This window comes from Pongo pygmaeus, chromosome 7 (assembly GCF_028885625.2).
Source record: "Pongo pygmaeus isolate AG05252 chromosome 7, NHGRI_mPonPyg2-v2.0_pri, whole genome shotgun sequence".
NCBI lineage: Eukaryota > Metazoa > Chordata > Mammalia > Primates > Hominidae > Pongo > Pongo pygmaeus.
The window spans coordinates 128056116-128079412 of record NC_072380.2 but is presented as its reverse complement, the minus strand read 5'-3'; the positions used below and the strand labels follow the sequence as shown (position 1 = coordinate 128079412).

The window sequence follows — 23297 nt, the reverse complement described above, 5'->3', positions numbered from 1 at the left end:
GTAAAATCTTACATCACAAATATAAAATATTATTAAAGAGAGAGAAGTAGAAATGAGAAGAAAAAAAAAATCTGTCTATATTGCTTTGATGACCTGATATCTTTCCTCACAATTCTGTCAGTTTATCTTTGATTATTTATGATCTGATATTAATATTTTATATCCACATCTGCAATTATTTAGAAGCATGCATGTATTAGTTGCTTAGGTTTCCATAACAAAATACCATAAACTGGGCGGTTTTAAACAGCTGAAATTTATGTTTTCACATTCTGAAGGCTAGAAATCTGAGATCGGGTTCCAGCATAGTTGGGTTCTAAGGAGGGCTCTCTTCCCTACTAAGCCACCTTCTATCTGTGCCCTCACATAGTGGAGAGAGATCTCTTTCTCTTCCTCTTCTCATAAGGCCACAGCCCCATTGGATTAGGGCCCCACCCTTACAATCTCATTTAACTTTAATTTCCTACTAGGGACCCTGTCTCCAGATACAGTCACACTGTGGTTTAGGGCTTCAACATATAAACTTATTCTGTCTATAGCAATGTGTAATTTTTCCACTGTTATCAATATGTATCTCCTGTGTTACTCTTATAGGCTGGCATTTTAGTGTACAACTCAAAAATTGAAAAAATTATTTCAGAAAAATCACATCTCTTCAAGTAACTTTCTACACAGTTTCATCATTAAATGATGCTATCTCAAAATCTGTTGCATTTGGAAAGGTTATTTTCAAGTAGATTGAAGTTTTCAGTCCCCCCTGCAAAGATGGACATGATTTAATTAGGCTAAAATAGTGCACTTTGGTTACTTCCTCTGATCCTGCTTAGGGCAAAAGGAGGAGATTTAGTAAATCTACAGCAGAAAGCCTATCCCTGCTTTGAACTTAAGCATGGTTTATATTTGTGAGGAATTTTTAATGCATTTTAATGTATTTTTTAATGTTTTCCTTTTATGTATTGTATGTGTTCTCTGCAGACTCCCAGGCCTTTAAACATCATTAAACAAAACAACGGTGAGCAGATTATTAGGAGGAGAACAAGAAAGCGCCTTAACCCAGAGGCACTTCAGGCTGAGCAGCTCAACAAACAGCAGAGGGGCAGCAATGAGGAGCAAGTCAATGGAAGCCCGTTAGAGAGGAGGTCAGAAGATCATCTAACTGAAAGTCACCAGAGAGAAATTCCGCTCCCCAGCCTAAGTAAATACGAAGCCCAGGGTTCATTGACTAAAAGCCATTCTGCTCAGCAGCCAGTCCTGGTCAGCCAAACTCTGGATATTCACAAAAGGATGCAACCTTTGCACATTCAGATAAAAAGTCCTCAGGAAAGTACTGGAGATCCAGGAAATAGTTCATCCGTATCTGAAGGGAAAGGAAGTTCTGAGAGAGGCAGTCCTATAGAAAAGTACATGAGACCTGCGAAACACCCAAATTATTCACCACCAGGCAGCCCTATTGAAAAGTACCAGTACCCACTTTTTGGACTTCCCTTTGTACATAATGACTTCCAGAGTGAAGCTGATTGGCTGCGGTTCTGGAGTAAATATAAGCTCTCCGTTCCTGGGAATCCGCACTACTTGAGTCACGTGCCTGGCCTACCAAATCCTTGCCAAAACTATGTGCCTTATCCCACCTTCAATCTGCCTCCTCATTTTTCAGCTGTTGGATCAGACAATGACATTCCTCTAGATTTGGCGATCAAGCATTCCAGACCTGGGCCAACTGCAAACGGTGCCTCCAAGGAGAAAACGAAGGCACCACCAAATGTAAAAAATGAAGGTCCCTTGAATGTAGTAAAAACAGAGAAAGTTGATAGAAGTACTCAAGATGAACTTTCAACAAAATGTGTGCACTGTGGCATTGTCTTTCTGGATGAAGTGATGTATGCTTTGCATATGAGTTGCCATGGTGACAGTGGACCTTTCCAGTGCAGCATATGCCAGCATCTTTGCACGGACAAATATGATTTCACAACACATATCCAGAGGGGCCTGCATAGGAACAATGCACAAGTGGAAAAAAATGGAAAACCTAAAGAGTAAAACCTTAGCACTTAGCACAATTAAATAGAAATAGGTTTTCTTGATGGGAATTCAATAGCTTGTAATGTCTTATGAAGACCTATTAAAAAAATACTTCATAGAGCCTGCCTTATCCAACATGAAATTCCCTTCTTTTATTATTCTTTCTTTTGATGAGTAGGTTACCAAGATTAAAAAGGGAGATAAATGGTCAATGAGAAAGAATGGAAGATGGTAAACCATCACTTTTTAAAACCTGTTAAGTCAAAACCATCTTGGCTAATATGTACTGGGGAAATAATCCATAAGAGATATCACCAGACTAGAATTAATGTATTTACAAAGAAAGAGACCAAAACTGTCTAGAATTTGAAAGGGTTTACATATTATTATACTAAAGCAGTACTGGACTGGCCATTGGACCATTTGTTCCAAAACCCATAAATTGTTGCCTAAATTTATAATTATCATGAAACCCTAGGCAGAGGAGGAGAAATTGAAGGTCCAGGGCAATGAAAGAAAAATGGCGCCCTCTCAATTTAGTCTTCTCTTATTGGCCATGTTTCAGATTTTGACCTAGAAATGCGAGCTGTGGTTAGGCTTGGTTAGAGTGCAGCAAGAAACATGACAGATGGTGGCACGCTGTTTTTAGCCAGCCCTGCCTGTACATACACATGCACACCCTCTCTGATATTTTTGTCCTTTAGATGTTCAAATACTCAGTAGTCCTTTTGTTTGCGGTTTAGATTCATTTTGTCCACACATGTACCCATTTTAAAAAACAATGTCCTCGATGCTTCTGTAGTCATTTCATTTTAGCCAGGTATTTCTTTCTTGTGTGTGATGAACCAGTATGGATTTGCTTTTCTAAGCCTCCTGTTGGTTACTAATCTCACTTGGCACATTATAACTAAAGGAATCCCCTCAATTCAAAAGCATAGATGGATACAAATGTCAGACCATGGGTTTAATTTGTTTAGAACACATGGCATTTCTTCACAAGGTAACCTGCTGTATTTATTTATTTTCTTTTGGTTAAATATAATTTCCAAACTTTGTGGTCAGGCAGCGTCTAAGGTTACGTTACCACAGACTGACAGTTGGTATATGTACCAGCCAATCCCTTCATTAAATGTATACAGATTTAGTTAAGTAGCATTAAATAGGATTCTTAGAAGTATGTCCTCATAGAACTTTTAATACTTAAGGCTTTGTAAAAACTATCCATGAAGGGAAAGCTCCTCAGCATAACTGCTCAGGGAAATAGGGCTAAATAACTGAACATTAAATAATTGGTTAAAGGTGCTGTTAGTCGAGCCTCAATGCTTGCTACAAGGATGTATGTACAAGGACTGACTTTAATAATTTGCATTATATTGTCCCAACCAGTAGTTTATTTTTTGCCACGGAGATGTAGAAGATATTACAAGCTACTGGATGCACTGTCAGATTAACTTATTTCATTAAAGAAGTTGGGAGAACAAATAGGAAAAAAAAACTTATTTTTCTAGTAAATATTAATGTATTACATTTCAAATAATGGTGCCTGACATATTGAATAATTATTTTCTACAGTGTACGTATGCAACAAAGATATTCCATCATGCATTAGAGTCAGTTCTGGCTCTGCCTAGCTGTTTACATTTGCAAATGTAGCAAACAAGGTAATGAAGCAACTATTTCTATTGCAGTAGATATCCTTTTGTGTGTGTGTGTGTGCATTAAAGTTGTAAACGGTAACATGAAACAAATGAAAGTTCTTGCTATAATGGTATGGAAAACAGGAAGGAAATGAAAATATTTTTATGCCTACTTAGGAAAAAAAGGGTAGCACTATTCATTCCAAGTACTTTTTTTTTTTAAATTTTTAAGCTCTTAACTCACATTGTTATGCTTAAGATGATAAACATATATCCTCTTTTTATTGCTTTGTCTATGTTTCATATGAAACATTTCAGAAATTATTTTGATAAGTGTTGCTGGAATCTGCAACGCTGATGTTTTTATTGCATTCTGTAGTCGCATTTGCACTCCATTTTTACATTAATTCGCAGTTGCTTTGTATCGTTTTGTTTTGTTTGGGTTTTGTTTCTTTTCCACAGTGCCGGGTCTTCGTTTCTTAAAGTTGGATGGCAGGTAGAGTTCAACCAGTTCGTGACTGTTGTAGCGAATGAAGTTAAAAAAATGTCTTTCTGATGTTGTGTTGTCATTTTCATTCTTGCATTTTTTTGTTTGCATATTAAAAAAAGAGAAAAGAGAAAGCAAGAGACAGAAATCAGGACTAAGTCCTCTGCTTCAGTTTCATTGTTAACGGGCCTTATTCTGATCTCACCTGTTGCGTAGCTCTAATATTCACATAAACTGAAATAAAGAAGTGGAATGAGGAGCTTTGACATTCAAATTATGTGATGTAATTTATCTTCCGTAGGAATTTTGATGGATGCATCTCAAAATGTATAGCCAGACTTGAGAGGTGACAATTAAAGATCTAAAAAAGAGAGGAGATTCCCCCAAACAACAATATTTAATTTTCTTAGTAAAAAGAATAACAAAATGCATCATGGCAATCCTTAAGCAACGTTATCTATGTGGACTGCTTAAATCAGCAAAACACCAGAAGTTTGGTTAACTTGGGCAATATGACAAGTATTACTTTTTGGGCAAAACTACTCATTAAGCAATTTCTCTAGTGTGTCGGACACAAATAGGTTCTTTATTTTTGGCATGTATGCCTTTTTATTTTCATTCAGTTTTTTTTTTCTCAGACAGACATAGTAGTAATGACTAGCATTGGAAAATACATATCACTATTCTTGGAATATTTATGGTCAGTCTACTTTTTAGTAGAATATTTTTGGATAGCATTGACACGATAGATCTTATTCCATACTTCTTTATTATTGATAATTTTATTTTCATTTTTGCTTTCATTATTATACATATTTTGGTGGAGAAGAGGTTGGGCTTTTTTAAAAGAGACAAAAATTTATTATAACACTAAACACTCCTTATTCTTTTGACTTATTAAAGCCTTTATTCCATCTCTCAAGATATATTATAAAATTTATTTTTTTAATTTAAGATTTCTGAATTATTTTATCTTAAATTGTGATTTTAAACGAGCTATTATGGTACGGAACGTTTTTTTAATGAGGAATTTCATGATGATTTAGGAATTTTCTCTCTTGGAAAAGGCTTCCCCTGTGATGAAAACGATGTGCCAGCTAAAATTGTGTGCCATTTAAAAACTGAAAATCTTTTAAAATTATTTGTCTATATTCTAAATTGAGCTTTGGATCAAACTTTAGGCCAGGACCAGCTCATGCGTTCTCACTCTTCCTTTTCTCACTCTTTCTCTCATCACTCACCTCTGTATTCATTCTGTTGTTTGGGATAGAAAAATCATAAAGAGCCAACCCACCTCAGAACGTTGTGGATTGAGAGAGACACTACATGACTCCAAGTATATGAGAAAAGGACAGAGCTCTAATTGATAACTCTGCAGGTCAAAAGGAAAAGAGTATGCCCAATTCTCTCTACATGACATATTGAGATTTTTTTTAATCAACTTTTAAGATAGTGATGTTCTGTTCTAAACTGTTCTGTTTTAGTAAAGGTAGATTTTTAGAAAACAAGCATGGGGATTCTTTTCTAAGGTAATATTAATGAGAAGGGAAAAAAGTATCTTTAACAGCTCTTTGTTGAAGCCTGTGGTAGCACATTATGTTTATAATTGCACATGTGCACATAATCTATTATGATCCAATGCAAATACAGCTCCAAAAATATTAAATGTATATATATTTTAAAATGCCTGAGGAAATACATTTTTCTTAATAAACTGAAGAGTCTCAGTATGGCTATTAAAATAATTATTAGCCTCCTGCTGTGTGGCTGCAAAACATCACAAAGTGACCGGTCTTGAGACCTGTGAACTGCTGCCTGTTTAGTAAATAAAATTAATGCATTTCTAGAGGGGGAATATCTGCCATCCAGTGGTGGAAATGTGGAGTAAAGAAGCTGGTGGTCCGCTTCTGTGCTGTTTGCCAGCCTTTTGCCTTAAGTTGAGAGGAGCTCAACTTCAGCTACTGCCTTTGGGTTGAGAGCCATGGCAAAAAAAAAAAAAAGAAAAAAGAATCAAGGCATCTTTGGTGAGCCAGTAAGGTGAAAGCTTGCTGACTGTCCAAGGCACAAGAGAAAATTGAGGAATTGAAATGCAACCTGAGTATCAAACTAAATATTCTAACCAAAGGTAGGTACTGTTAGCTGGAATTCTATCAGCAGGCAACTGCAAATGAGAAGAAGATAGAAGGACGCCCGTCGGGACTTTGGAGGGCAGTGTTATTTTCCCAAAGAAAGACTTGCCAAGGGCAGAGGCATGGATTCTTTGCAGAGCACTTCCTTTTGGTTTTTCAATACTGTTTCATAGACAGTGGGCTCACATGTTCCTGATAGTGCTGCAGTTGCTTAGAAAGCATCCCAGTTAATTGCAGTAATTAGAACTCCTGGAATATGCTAGGGCAGAAGTATGTCAAGTCAGGGATGAAGAAAATGTGAAATTCAAGAGTAATCCACACGTGAGAAACTAGACAATATACATTCATGTGTTCTCTTGAAAGGAAAGGGAGAGCTGTAAGCTTCACTCTGTCCTACACCAGAGAAAAGCAGGAATAACTTTACCGTGGAAATAATGTTTAGCTTTTATCAGAGAAAATGGTCCTTCTAGAGCATAGAGTCCCAAAACTCAATTCTGGTTTTCCCCTGGTTGTTTTTTGTTTTTTTTGTTTTTTTTCAACATATGAACTGCAGCATATCACTTTTTCTTTTTGTGCCTCAGGTTCCTCAGCTGTAAAATTGAAAAAATATATTAATAATATTATTAATAATAATAATGGTAACGTAGTACTTGTTTGTAAAGCACTTTGAGATCCTTGGTTGAAAGGCACCATAGGAGTGCCAAGTATTATTATGTGGCCAAGGGGGTTATTTAAACTGTCAGTTCCCAAAGGCCAGGAAAGGTTGGGGTCATTTTTCTGAAAGATGAGCTGTAAATATCAACTAGGCAGCCAATAGTGTTGACTATGAAGATGCAAAACTATTACTAGGCTGATAAAACCATAGTTTCTTAATGGCTACCAATAAGGCAAATATCACAGTAATAAATGCCAAATTCCTTAGGGTGGACTATTTGACAACTACATGGAAAATTTGGGGGGAGGCATGCGGGGGGAACATCTCAAAATGCCAGTGTAAAATTTAACTTACAGCAATATTCACCAGCAGAAAATGTCTTTCATATGGAATGATTTCATGTTGCTAAGAAAAAGAATTCAATTTGTAGTCCTGATTTGAATACTAGAATGTTGGCTATAATAGTTCTGTTCTTACAACACATGAAATTTTTTCGTTTTATTTTATTTTGTTTTCATAGTGCATGTTCATTTCTACTCACAAACATGTTCTTGGTGTATTTCTTATGCAAACAATCTTCAGGCAGCAAAGATGTCTGTTACATCTAAACTTGAATAATAAAGTTTTACCACCAGTTACACATAACGGCGTTGGTATGGTTTATATGGATTCACTTTCATCCGTCTAGCAATAGGAAATACAGATCATTGTTTTATATATATATATATATATATATATACAGGCTCTGCTGAATTGAAATGGTGAAATCAAATCACCATTCTAAAAAATTATTACTTATGTTGATAAAGCCTGGATTCTCTCAACTTGTTTTGTTTTGCTTTGCTTTTTTTCTTTAACCAATCAATCTCTTATTGATAGATTTTGTGTAAAAGGATATATACTAGTTTCTTCAGAAAGATTAACAATAAAAATTGTGTTTATTTCAAAAACATTCATTGAGTATCAAATATTGAGTGTTGAGTGTTGGGTAATGATTACGTTACGATATGTAAGAACTCCAGCTTATGAAGTTTAACTTTGAATTCGGTATACTCATGTGAATATGATGCAATTCCTAATCAATCATCTCAAAAAGTTTAATATATCAAATATCTTGTTTGTTTGGTTAAAATCAGATTAATCGGAGCAAGTTCCCTGAAAGATGACTTTGAAAGAGAAATGAGGCAGAACAGATCCAGATAGGAAAGGACGTTGGGAAGACTCACCTGCATGTTTTTAACCAGAAGGAAAAATACAAAAAGACAGAACATAAAGTATATAAATAATTGATTGCTTCAGAAGATTTGCTTGGAGAGTTTAAAATAATTAGTATCTCCCCTCATTATACAATCTTCATTTCTCATTTTTGGGAGCCCAAATTAAGGAACAAATCCTTCTAATTATTATTTTTTTCTTTTTTCCCTTTTTCTTTCCATGTTTTGAAAACAGCAGAGAGTCTTTGAGGGGCTTTCATAATGGCAATGCCCTTGTTTTGCAGCTGGAGGCAATGTTCTCTAGATAGGAGTGTAATAATAACATTTAATGTGATATACTTCCTTATGTAGAACTTGATTCTTGTGTCAAGGACCACCCTTCAGATAAAGAACACACATGATCTCACCCAGGACTGTCAGAACCCCATTAGAGGAGGAATATGTAGCCATCAGCTATTTACCCTTGTTTGAGGGGAGAGAAGTGAGTGAGTCATCATTGTCACCCTGCTCTCACCTCTGGGTCTTCCATCTCTGTGTGGACGGAGCAGGGGTCCAGAAAAGGAACATACAAGGACACAAAGGAATAGGCAAGTAGCCTCCATGGATACAGCCAGCTGGGTAGAGACTTTGGGAACTGGAGAGCTCATTCCACACGTATAAAGGTAGTCTTTCTTCAGCCCTAAGCATTTGCGAAAGGAGAATGCTTAACTTGCGTTTGCCAGATTTTCAGTTTTTAATAAAAACTGGACAAAGGGAATTTTATATGAAATCGCCTCAGTTTTAAATGTTACTTACTTTTTTTTTTTTTTAACACTGCAAGCTGAACAAAACACTTGTTCAGAATAAATTCCACCAGTAGATTGCCATAGTATGACCCCTGGAGCTTGAACAATAGTGAACCCTGATAACTAGCAAGGTGGAAATTGGGCAAATGGCTGAGGTTAGTTGTTTTTCCTCTGGGTTTTGTCTTGGGTTGCAGTCTATCTCCAGCTCTACCAGGAAGCCCAACAGAATTACGGCTGTAGCACCTGCCTGATTCCTTTGGAGCCAAATTTGCTTAAGACTAAGAACATTGGCACAGAAGAGAAATAAATCCTATTTTTTCAGCATATTGCAAATTACTTTGTACTTCTGTTCTTCATCTTTGTAACCCCAAGTACAGTTGTGTTGTTTTTAAAACTTACTAATATGAACAAATTTACCCTTTCATGAACAAAGAAATGTCAAAAACTATCAAAAGTAGCTAGAGTTAATATTTGACAATGCCCAAGATGCCCTTATAGTCCTTTCCAAGTCATATTTTAGGTGAAAATACCAGGGGTAGAAAACTAAATAGAATAGATAGAAGGAAGGAGTTTTTCATGTCAGAGTTGATCATATTAATGAATTAAAAGACAATTTGTATACAAAATAAGAAATTTTATAATGAAATCTTATTTCTAGTTTTATAATACTGTTATCTAATATATTCAGGATGTCAGTAGCCCTAAGACCATCTTTCATAAATGTAGTATTTATATAAAATACTTACATGAAGCAACAGCTGGTTCTTCTCTCAACTTACTGCTTAATAAAAACAAGCAGAAAACATTAACAAATGTAATAGAAATTGCTTAAGTTATTTCCATAAATAGAAAGTTAATTTCCAAGTTAAAACTACACAAGCACTAAACTGTAAGCAGTTTCCCAGGGATATTTATGAACCCAAACCCATGAATACATCACAGACTTTTTCTCAGAACACGTACCACCTCTGATGTGAAAGCAAAGCCTGCCATCACCATGATTACACACTAGTTTTTAAAGTTAATATAACATAGAACTGACAGTATTTTCTTCAGAGCTTAAATTTCCTTAGATATTTTCTTCCTACATAGTAGGTACTACTCAATGTAATTAATGTATCCTTAAAAGAATATATATATAGCAGTGATTTTGCAAAGCATGAGTTATTATCATCATGATGGTATATTTTCTATATTTTTTACAATTACCTTGATGATTTTTTCCTCTAGTGAAATCAGCATTGCTGTTATTTTGTTATTCATTGGTGATACTATATAGTACAAACCCAGGCTTCATTAAACAATGTCCATTTGGTCAACAGATTTTAATTGAGTATTTACTATGTGCTGGGCTCTAATCCAGACATTTGGGATAGATCAATGAAAGAAAACAGACCCAAACCCCTGGCTATATGGAAGAAAGTCAGACAATAAACGTATGTACAAAATAAGCAAATATATTAATAATATTACATGTTAGAGAGTGATAAATGTTCTGGAGAAAAAATAAAGTAGCATTGAGGCAAGGTGGGATGGATGGAACCATATTCAACAGGCTAAACAGTAGGTTTCATTTGAGCCAAGACTTAAAAGAGGGAACAAAGAGAATAGGTCCTAAGGTGAAAGAGTGTACTTAGTAAATTGGAAGAATATCAAGAAGACCAATACAGCGTGGCCAGGTAAAGGAAAGAAAAAATATTTTAAAATGCACACAGAGACAAGGTGGGAAGAAGCAAGACCATTTAGAAACACCGTAGGCCACTTTAAAGACTATAGCTTTTATTCTGTCTGAAGTAGGGGAGTAATTTAGTGTTTCAGCACAGGAGTGTTACGTGATTTATGTTTTAATGGGACCATTCCCTACTATGCTTAAAGTAAATCATGAGATGTGAGGAGACAAGGATAGAAGCCAGGAGACCAGGGAGGAGGCTAATTCAGTAATCTCTGTGAGAGATGAGAAGTAGAGAAAGTAATTTAAATTTCAGATAACATTTTGAAGGTAGAACAAACTAGATTGCCTGGATATGGGGTGTGAAAGAAACAGAAGGGTCAAGAATTATTCCAAGATTTCTAACCTGAGCAACAGGAAGAATATCTGCTGTAAACAAAGGGGAAGATTATTGGTAGATCAGATTTGGTGTAGGAAACAAAAGGAGTTACATTTTGGGCATGCTACATTTAAGATCCAAATAGAAAGGTCAAGTAGACTGTTGGAGCTGAAGAGGGAGTTGGGAGTTAATCATTAGCTTATAGATGGTATTTAGAACTCTGAGATTGGCTGAGATCATCTAGCAAAGTAAATAGAAGGAAAACTGGGTCCAAATTTGTAAATCTGGGAAACCAGGAGACTCAACAAAACCGAAGGGGAGTCTCTGAGAAAGAAAAAGGAGTAAAGTATATTAGAAGCCAAGTAAACAGAACTATATCAAGAAGGAGGGAGTAATTGACCTTAAAAAATCTGCCATTGATAAGTCAAGTACGATACTGTCTTAGTCTGTTTTGTGTTGCTATAAAAGAATACCTGAGACTGGGTAATTTATAAAGTGAAGAGGTTTATTTAGCTCACAGTTATGCAAGATGTACAAGAAGCATGGTGCTGGCATCTGCTCAGCTTCTGGTGAGGGCCTCAGCCTGCTTCCACTCATGGCAGAAGGCAAAGGGGAGCCCAATGTGTGCAAAGATCACATGCCAAGAGAGAAAACAAGAGAGAGAGGGGGGCAGGTGCCAGGCTCATTCTAACAATGTTCTCCTGCAGGAATTAATGAAGTATTAATTACTCACCCTCAAAGGAGGGCATTAATCTGTTCATGAGGGACCCACCCCCATAATTCAAACATTTCCCATCAGGCCCACCACCAATGTTTGGGGATCAAATTTCAACATGAGGTTTGAAGGGGACAAATATCCAAACCATAGCAAATACATGTAGCGGATTGGCCATTGGCTTTAGCAACATGAAGGTCACTGATATGAAAAGGGAGCTATATAATTTGTGGGGCCCATAGCAAAATGAAAATTTGAAGTCCCCTTTTTCAAGGATTAAGAATATCAAGATGGTGAGAGGACATTCAACAAAACTCAGGGCGATTGTAAGGAATGGCCCCCTTGCAACTACAGAGGGTGGGGTAAACTAAGAAGAGAGTATTGCATGCCCACGAAGCTGGCCCTGGTCAATAGTGATACTGATGAGAGTAGTTTTGGTGGAGAAATGGGTGTGAGAGCCTGATAGAATAAATTTAAGAATAGGAAGAAGGAATTGGAGAACTAAGTGTGAAAACATTTGGGGGAGCTTTGCTCTAAAGGGGACCAGAAAAATGAGGTAATAACTGGCAAGAGATGTTGAATTAATAGAAAGTTCTTGTTTTTCTTTTTGTTTTCATTTAGTATGGGTGAAACAAGAACATGTTTCTTTGCTAAGGAGGATGATAGAGTAGGGAGGACTGTGTTAATCTAATAGAAGAGAGAGGATGAAATAGCTGGAGTGATGTTCTTTAATAGGTGAACAGGTAAAAGAAGATAGGATCTAAGACCCAAGTGCAGAAGATGACTTTAGAAAAGAAATAAATAGTTCACGTTCGTAACCAAAATTGCCAAAGCAGACTGCATGGACAGGGATGTTGGTACATGCATGGATGTGATGGTGGGATCTCCAAAAGCTGTTTTTGTGATAAAATATTTTTTATGGTGCCACTACTGTTCTATTTATTACTCCATTTAGAACCCCAAGTATTCCATTAAGAACTTAGGTAATTTATACAATAAATAAGTTGACACTGTTTGTTTATAACAAACGGCATTTGAATATTTGGATAAAGTTGAAAAACTCCCACTTGACTAAAGCTGGTATTTGAATCTCATTTTAAAAATTGCTTCTATAAAAATCTGCCCCAACTATTCATTTTGTTTAGTTATTTCAAAATATTATTTCTCATTTTCTTATATTCTTAAAAAGACAGCATGCACTTTTGTTGTGCTGTTAAAGACCACCATAGGAAGTATAGTATTCCCAGTTTCTCTTAATATCATCTCATAAATTCCTAAAGATGCACCTGATAAAATGCAGGTTTTTACTGAGTGTTCCTTGTGGTTGGTTTTTTGAGCGACTGTTGAGTACTGATTCTGGACTCAGAACTGGGCAAGAGCAATAGAAGACACAACAGAAAGTCAAATTTTGTACCTGCACTTGATGTTTTCACAGATGTGCAGGCAATGAAATTATAAGGTTGCTTTGTTATAAATGTTTTCTCATTATTTGGGGGTATTTTCTGAACTTCGGTTGTTGCATTAAATATTTTAGTACTCTTGACAGAAAATCTTCCCATTATCTTAATATAATTCCAACGGAATTTTTATAGAAATACATGTATTATTACCACTGACACTTTCAAAAATGTGGAGAGCCTTTGTTATTTTATTAGTTGTAGTAACTTCTAAGAAGGTGCTAAAGATATCTAATAAATTTAAAATCAAAACTTTAAAGCCTAATTCAAGTGAACCTCAATGAGCCACATAATTTTTAGAGAAGGAAATTCCTGTAGTTTTTCCTATCATGTGTTAATCTTTAAATTGTAACCCAGCAATCTTACTTTCTGCATGCTTGTAAACATGAAGTGAAGGTAAGTCACCTCATCATCAATGGCAAATGTTTATTGTAACTGAAAAACACAATTCAAGTACGTTGTCTGTTATTCTTACATTACTGACCCATGACAGCAATTGAGACTTCAATATTCTCAAAAGCAGTAAAAAAAAATAAAATAAAATAAAAAAAAATCTGTTTTTCAGAACTAGTGCCAGCTGGTGATGATTTCTCTGACAGTCTCTCATTTAAAGACAACAGTGAAGCTTTACTTTGGTGTTAAGTTGTCCGCAGCAATAGCCTAGGGAAGCCTTTCTCACTTAATGCCTTTGTGGCCTAAGCCATCTAATTTGCTTTCAAGCACTGTTATCTCACTAGAAATTTAGTGTCCAAGAAGAAATGGATTGTCATTCGCCTTTGAAGACACTGGATTCTTGCTGATCCATTTCATGGGCATTTTAAACGTTACTTTATTAAACTAAAGTTTGGTACAAACACAGCTTCCAGGAGCATGTCCTTTAATTCAAATAAATGTCCTCACTCTAACAAACTGAGGGTAGATAAATTATCATCTCCTTAATTGATTATAAAGATGAGCATGTCTTTTACAGTAGTCCTGTCCTTAATGTTTCCATCCCAAGCTATGCTCACCCTAACTCAAGTATGAAAGCACTAAAACTTCCTCCATTTGGCCTTCCTGCTCCAACCAATTGAACTTTGAAAACAAACTCTAAAATGTTTCATAGTCAACAGATACTTATTTTTTCAAGACAAGCACTAAAATGAAGCTCTGTTGATGGTTAAACTCATAAGATATTATGTCATACAGAAATATATTTTAATATTTGTTAAATGTATAAACACCCACCGAAAAATAGTACTGCTTATTGGCACACACCACTTTTCATGATGATTTTAAATAACTGATCATTTTAAGATGGACTGATAAAATAAAAATCAATAATATTATAAGCATTAATACCTTGGATTATGTTTTAAATTTCTTTGGTCTGTGAGGAAGACATGAAAAATAACAACAATAACAACAACAAAGGCCACAATCTTACAAGTTGTTTTAACATGATGACTTCTATTCAGGGGGCAATTGTAAAGGAAATCTTGGAAAAGTTTTATCAACAGGTCTCATAACATCAAAATTTTCAGTACCAGTAATGAACATCTAGGATTCAAGCAATCATCAAAGAGATTCTTTATTTTCTTTTTTTATTTTCTGTTTTTACATTATGTTTTCCCCCAAAAGATGTTTGTTTATACATTTGTTTTTAATAGAAATAAATGGTGTTACTTTGCATTGTGCCAAATCAGTTATCATATAACCAGCAGCCATTTGTCAATACATATACAGAGTTTATAAAAGCAGACAACGAGAACAAGCAATGCTGTCTTACTATCTTACTATAAATTCAACTCTTACTATCTTACTATACATTCAAGAGCCAATGCTGGCTCTTTAAGAGTCCTATGCAGATTATTCTGTACAAAGAGTTGAGTACTGCATCTTCTAGGCATCTATTAATCTCCTATTTCCTGAGATGACTAAGTCAATTTGGCCTTATCCATAAACATTTCTAAAAATTCGCTTGCTCAGGGGTTACATCTTTATGTATGGTATCCTTATGTATAGTGTACCATCACAATGGTTTTGGTGGTAAATAAAATAACTAGATCATTATTTAATTTTTAGATTGTTGAAACATAACTCTCAAAATGGAAAAAAATGTAATTCTCACATAAAAACAACGTAAATGCAACAATATAATTCTCACAGGGAAAGTGAGCTCATGGAAAAGTTGTAATTAACCCACTTATGAGGAAATGAGCAACATGGCAAAGCTGGTTCAAAAAAAAAAGAAAGATTCAAAGAGAAAGAATACAGAAATTAGATTGCTAAATTAGATGCAACATAGTTTTTATCCTGCTGGGAAATAATGATCCTAATCTTTTGAATTATCGTTATTGCTAGATAGAAACTGTTTACCTCCACTATGTACATAAGATCATCTGTGTCTGAAGTTTTCTACAAGATAACTTTATAGAGATATAAAATACAATAGGTATATTCTTATAGGGAGTAGAATATCCCTTAAGATAAAAAATGTTTTAGATGATGCTTAGTATGACATTAAAAGGTCAAGAGGTCAGCGTTTTTGCCTTATTTCCAAATTTGGTGATTTTTTTCTTAATAAAATATAGAAGAATCTGAAAAAGTATTAAACTTTTTGCAACTTTCCATAGCTTTCACTTCTAAAAATGAAAGGTACTTCTTCCTGTAAACTGCTAAGTGTCATGAATGACAGTTACATAAAACAACATGAATGTACTATTTTGAAGAAAATAATGAATGAATTTTATTTGCCAGACATAACTGAAATAAAACTCACCACAATAAAATTACCAGATTATTCAAAAATCATCACTACTTCTCGCATATGCTCAGCTTTAAGAATGAGGAAAAAAATGAAGATTTAAAAGCTAGGATATTCAAAGTACATTTATAGGGAAACATAAATGTCTTTTTTCCATTTTGAAGAAGCTTTTCTGCTCTCATTCAAGATTTATGAATCACTGTAGCTTCCTTCTCTTTCAAAACATCAGGAAGTGTACCAAAAATTCACCTTTGGGCAAAGAATATTTACTATATTTATTTTTAGGAAATCACAACAAAATAACTCCCCTACCCATTATTTATCTCTATAATTCAAGTCATTATTTTTAAAATAAGATACTGATGATACAGATACTACTTGTAGATAAATTTCTTCTCCAACAACTTGCCTTTGGTGTATTTCAGAAAACATTTTTATATCTACCAGAAGAGGGCAGGGAAGGGAAGAAGAAGTAAACATGTATTAGAATGACTTTATTGTTTACAATCAATAAGGACAGAGTTCATTTCTTCTTTGTTCTTAATTTATAACACTGGATCCAGTAATGGTGGATATTCAGTAAACATTTTTTTTAGATTCAATGAAATCATTTGTTAATAGCTCCGAAAATGTTTACTGTGAAGAGAGGTTTTAACAAACGAATAACTTTTGGGAATTATTTTGAGAATGAAACTCTAGGAGTAGCTTTCTGTTTTTAAAACTTAGTATTTGCTGAAACTATTTTAAACATATTAGCCACTGAATAAATACTTATTGATTAAATCATGAAGGGTCAAGGACTGGCTGTATTTAACGAAGGGCTGGAAATACAGGTGAGCAATCTATGTCACTAAAATAGAAACCGCCAAATCCAAGTCCGTTCTTTTTATTTTATTTTATTTTTTAATACTTTAAGTTCCAGGGTACATTGTGCACAACGTGCAGGTTTGTAACATATGTATACATGCTCCATGTTGGTGTGCTGCACCCATTAACTCGTCATTTACATTAGGAATATCTCCTAATGCTATCCCTTCCCGCTCTTCCCACCCCATGACAGGCCCCAGTGTATGACGTTCCCCTTCTTGTGTCCAAGTGTTCTCATTGGTCAATTCCCACCTATGAGTGAGAACATGCGGTGTTCGGTTTTTTTGTCCTTGCGATAGTTTGCTGAGAATGATGGTTTCCAGCTTCATCCATGTCCCTACAAAGGACATGAACTCCTCCTTTTTTATGGCTGCATAGTATTCCACGGTGTATATGTGCCACATTTTCTTAATCCAGTCTATCATTGTTGGACATTTGGGTTGGTTCCAAGTCTTTGCTATTGTGAATAGTGCCACCTACTTCCTGGTTCATCAATGGCCATCTTTTCTTTGGGTTCTTCCATGGTGGAAGGGTTGAGGCGTCTCTCTTGGGTCTCTTTTATATGAGCATTTATCCCATTCATAGGGGCCCTGCCCTTATGACCTAATCACCTCCCAAGGACCCTACCATCTAATACTATCTCCTTGGGGGTTAGAATTTCAACATATGAATTGTGAAGGGGAATTTTTAGGCTTTAACAGCCCCCAAAATAAATAAAGAAAGAACGGCCGGATTATTAAAGCCCAAAAATTCCCCTTCACAATTCATATGTTGAAATTCTAACCCCCAAGGAGATAGTATTAGATGGTAGGGTCCTTGGGAGGTGATTAGGTCATAAGGGCAGGGCCCCTATGAATGGGATAAATGCTCATATAAAAGAGACCCAAGAGAGATGCCTCAACCCTTCCACCATGGAAGGACCCAAAGAAAAGATGGCCATTGATTAACCAGGAAGTAGGCCCTCACCAGACATTGAGTCTGCCAGTGTCTTAATGTTAGACTTCCCACCTGCCAGAGCTATGAGAAATAGATGTCTATCATAGCCACCCAGTCTATAGTATTTTCTTACAGCAGCACAGATGGACTAAGACAAGCTACTTCAAAATCAACAGAAATCCTGTAACATGCCTTTCCCTGTTGAAATGATATGGATATTTTTTAATGAAAAATCCTTCTGAAGTTCATCTACAATCTGTATATGGCAACAAAAAAAGTATGACTTACAGACAATCCTTAAGTTTTATTAACTGGGGAAAAATTGCTATTTGTCAGTTTTTAAACATAGTTTTCTATTTCTTTCATCAAAAATTGATTTGTGTTTGTCAAAAGACATTTTTGATTACCTGTATCATGAAAACTATACGTCTTCTCCTATAACGAATTATGTCACTAGGTAACATTAGTGCATCATAAAAACTAGGGAATATTCCTAGCTGTCTCCTTTTTTCTCACCCCTGTGTCCAATCTTGGAAGAAGCCCTGCTCATTTTACTTGCTAAGCAGTTTTCTAATCTGCCGCCTACTCTCTGCATCCCTTATGTCTGCCCCATTTGAGGCATCCTTCTTCAGGGCATGGCCATCCCATTGTCATGGGAGACTTGGAAATAGGTTCTACATAGCTGCCACGTGAACTTTATAAAATGCAAATCTGACCTTGCTATTCACCTACATCAAGACCTTCATGCTTCCTGCTTAGTTTACAGAATAAAACACAAGTGGTTTTGCATAGGAAAGACTTCAGTGACTGGCCCCCGTTGACCTTGACAGCTTCATCACTCATTACTCCCAGGCAAAACTAAGCTGGTTCTAATTTCACAAACACATCAAGGACTTCTCACATCTGTATCATTACTTGTACTGTTTCCTCTGATTTGAATGCCCTCCCCACATTTATTTGCCTATCTTTCTCATTACTGAAGTGCTGAGGCTAAGATCAGAAATTACCTCTTAACATGATTTCCCTGAACAGGGTGCTGAAAATTCCCCTCCTCTGGACTTCCTGGCACACACCGATCTTTTCACTCACGTAGTATTGAAATAGTCTACCTCCCTATGTGAGAGCCACACTTGAAATGTGGCTAATGTGACTGAGAAACTTTTTTTTAAATTTTCTTTACATTAAATAAGTGCATGTAGCTAATGGCTACTGCATCAGACCACGCAGCCCTAGGCTCTCCCTGAAGGTTTACAGGTTATGTTGCTCTACTGCAGGGAAAGTAAGGACACCAGCAACTTAATGTCCTTTCTTGCCATATGTTTCTATGGTAAAAAGCTCAGTATTTAATTATAAACACTTTATGTGAATTAATGTTACAAGCACCAAAAAGAGTCGTTTAAAAATATCAAGGATTTTGTTCCAATTTATTGAATAATTTACTTTGGTAAATATACTAAAGTCACTTTATATCGTAATAATAAGTCTCTGACTCTGTAGTCAGCTGAAACATGCTTTTTTCCATGGGCCTTTTTAACCACTGTGAAAAATTGATTATACTGCATTTGATCTCAGGTTTACAGTATCAGAGTATTCATGTATTTCTGGATATTATTGGTGGTTTTATAAAACAAGGAGAAAGCAAACCTGTGAATAATTTTCCAACTTCAACCTTAATTTCAATATTTTTAAATTTAACTGACAAGGTAATTATCCCAGAAATTGTCTTAACTAAATGATTTGTGAAACTATGATTGTCCCATTAAAATGACAGAGTACTCAATCAGGAGAGAAAAATGGTTCTCTGAGGTTTGGCCCTATTAAACAGGTTCTTTATATTATTATCCACTTCTCATTTTGAATGCATGCAGCTGTGTGTTTCTCTGTGCAGGAGGAAAAGTGTCGCTGCCAGAAGATGGCTAATGTCAGTATAGAACAGTACAGCAGAGGGGTGAGAGTGCAGATGCTGGGGGAAGATTGCCTGACTGGAATCCCACTTCTACTGCTCACTGGTAATATGACAGAAGCAATTCAGTTGCCTACTATCTACCTCAGTTTCCTCATCTCTAAGTGGGGGTGATAATTTGATCTGTCATGAGGATCTGGATTCCACTGCAATAAAAACCCTCACATCTTAATTTTATAAAAAACAGAGGATGTTTCTTGCTAACACTACATGCTCATCTCAAATTGGCTGGGCAATCAGCTTCATTTCATTCTGGCTCAAGGACATACGTGGACATAGCAGTCACTATCTGGATGTTGTCAGATAGTTGCTATGCTGGAGGAGAAAGAGACCCGGAGGGTCTCACTCAAGCAAGTGTATTCATCCAGAAGTGACCCACATCACTGATACTCAAATTCATTGGCCAGATCGGTTCTAAGTCAAAGAAGTGCAGTCTTACCCCACGCTCAAAAGAGACACCAACAAGAAATATTCAAGGTGGCAATGATTCTTACAGCAATTATACCTATATCATACAATTGAGAGATATCTTAGACAAATATCTTAGAACAGGACATGAAGTAAGTTATATTCATTATCTATGTGAAGAGCAAATGCATGATGGGAAATTAGATTATTCCAGTTTCAGGTCAAACTAAGTGATTTTGAAACCTCAACTCTTCTGAGGCCAAGTAATCTGTGGAGGAAAACCTGCTATAAAGATATTGGTTAATATTTTACTTCCTTCAAGTGTGATATATATTAATAGGAAATTTTGATTAGAATCTTTCATTAGTAGGTCATTTATTCATTTGTACATTCAACAAGTGTTTATTGAGGGCTTCTTACATAAAGACACCATGCTAAGTTCTGGGGATATAGTGGTGAACAAAACAGTATCCCCTTCATGGGAGATTTGATGTTAAATATATCACACACAAATACTCACTTAGGATTGTGGTAAATACTACAGGGAATTCCCATGGAGGTGATAAAATTGACATAAATATATGGGGGTTTTGTAAATCTTTAAAGTAAACTGTATAATCATTCTTCCATTGTATATATTAATACATTCAGGTAGTAAACTTCAACAGATTTTATGGTCTGGGCCTGTAGTAGGCACCAGAAATACAGAGATTGCTGGGACATGATACTTTCCATGAGGAGCTCAGTCTCCTTCAGAAACATCCACATATAAAAATCATCTTAGGCCAGGCACGGTGGCTTACGTCTGTAATCCCGGCACTTTGGGAGGCTGAGGTGGGTGGATCATTTGAGGTCAGGAGTTTGTAACCAACTTGGCCAATATGGTGAAACCTCATCTCTACTAAAAATACAAAAATTAGCCGGGCATGGTGGCAGGCACCTGTAATGCCAGCTACTGGGGAGGCTGAGGCAAGAGAATCACTTGAACCCCAGAGGCAGAGGTCGCAGTGAGCCGAGATCAAGCCACTGCACTCCAGCCTGGGCAACAGAGTGAGACTCCGTCTCAAAAAAGAAAAAAAAATCATCTTGATTTGGCACAATAAATACTATGACTCAAATGAACTGACAAGTACTTAGGACAGGAATTTATTCCATATTGGGGGAGTGAATATCAAAAATAGCTTCTGGGAGGAGCATGCAACTAAAACCAGGTTTGATACATCACTAAGAGTTCACTGGACAGAGATGGCAAAAACTATTCTAGGTGGAAATGTACAGAGGTATGAACATGGAAACAAATGTTGTGTAGATTAAGAATGACATGTAGTTCATAGTGTTTGGAGGGTGGAAGTGGTGGGTCATCAGGCTGGAGATCCTGGTAGGTAACATCAAGGGGTAGCCAACGCCATGCTGACTTTGGGATTTATATCAAAGTCAATAAAGAGAAATGAAGGAAGTTTAAGCAAAGAATGTGACTAGATCATATTTTCACTTTACAAAGTGACCACTAATAGTAGGATAGCTAGATGGCGTTCAAGATGGGAGGAAGTCAGATCAGTGAAGAGTCTCTTGCAACTATGACCAAGGGAGGATTTATTTCAGAAATGCAGTGGTAGTTCAAAATATAGAAATGAATCAATGTAATACACTTAATGTATTCGATTATGTATTAGTCTGTTTCCACACTGCTGATAAAGACATACCTGAGACTGGGCAATTTACAAAAGAAAGAGGTTTAATGGACTTACAGTTCCAAGTGGCTAGGGAGGCCTCACAGTCATGGTAGAAGGCAAGGAGGAACAAGTCACGTCTTACATGGATGACAGCAGGCAAAGAGAGAGCTTGTGCGGGGAAACTTACCTTTTTAAAACCATCAGATCTCATGAGACTTATTCACTATTACAAGAACAGCACAGGAAAGAACTGTCCCTATGATTCAATGACCTCTTACCAGGTCCCTCCCACAATACGTGGGAATTCAAGATGAGATTTGGGAGGGAACACAGCCAAACCATATCAGATTGAACGTAATACCTTCAATGGCATAAAGGGCAAAATTCACGTGATTATCTCAGTAGATTCACAAAAAGCTTTTGACGATATTAGTCACTTCTTCGTGAAAAACCCTCCAAAACCTAGAAAGAGAAGGCAACTTCATCAACCTTATAAAAGGCATCCATGGAAAACCCATAGCTTTTATCATAATTAATGGTAAAATAAGACTGAAGTCTTTCCCCACTAAGATCAGAAACAAGACAAGGCTATTTGCTCTTGCTACTTCTTTCAACATTGTACTGGTGTGCACACCACTTTCTCCATCGAATATTTAACTATCAATCTCTTCATTTAAAAATGCATTGTGGTAGAAGATAAGTTACCAAAGAACAATTAAGAAAAGAAATAGAAGATAACCAAATACTATGGACTTAAAATTAAATTACCCCAAATATTTTATATTTTTTAAAGAGAATACTTTTGTTATACTGCATGATCAGAGGAATATTATAATAGACATAGTATCATGTACATATAATATATCTAGCATTACATATATATGTGTGTATATATATACATATATATGCTCAAATAAGTTTGAGAAGAAGTAAGTTAAACAGTTTTCTTTTATGCAGAAGAACACCTCAGAAGTGTTGGGACTCCTTTGAGGAAATGACTTTGACTTTTTTGGAGTTGATAAAAAGCTCCTTGAGAAACTGTCCTGATAACTTAAATACATGGTTCACATAATTGCCTTACAGGTGGGTAAAGGATGTCACTTCTTGGCAGGCCCAAGAACCTCAAGATATTTTGGGTCCCTCAAGCAGAGGGGTATTCACCAAACTCGTACAGGTATTAGAAACAGTCTGATGACAGTCCTTGGCCTGGCTCCTTAACCTTGACAGGCTGTTTTAAAAAGTCTGATTTTAGATTCCTTGTGAAAAATTCCAGCTAAGCCAACTTAAAAAAAAAAAAAAAAAGCCTTATGAGCAATCACTATTCTTGAAGCACTTTATGCAAATAATCAAGTGAATTATAATAAGATTAAAACTTATTTTGCAAGTAAATTGATCTTTAGTAGAAATGGGGGACTGGAGAGAGAATAGTTATGTTTCACAAGAAAACCTATAGTACACTTCTTATTAGATTCCAGTTCATTGTTTTTGAGATTTTATTCTTTACATGCAATTTGAACTAGATCTTTATTTTTTATGGTTTCCCCTAATACCTGACTGT

At 35.9% G+C, this 23297-nt stretch overlaps 1 protein-coding gene across 9 annotated transcripts in view; it reads left to right on the top strand.

Moving 5' to 3' along the window:
- Positions 1–7572, top strand: part of TRPS1 (transcriptional repressor GATA binding 1) — a 263808-nt gene extending 256236 nt beyond the window's left edge. For all 9 annotated transcript variants that reach the window (XM_063669030.1, XM_063669034.1, XM_054498765.2 and 6 more), the window contains one exon: positions 976–7572. In XM_063669030.1, coding sequence (XP_063525100.1) covers positions 976–2037 — 1062 coding nt within the window. In that variant the 3' untranslated portion in view covers positions 2038–7572. The remainder of the gene's footprint in view (positions 1–975) is intronic.
- Positions 7573–23297: the final 15725 nt, after the last annotated feature.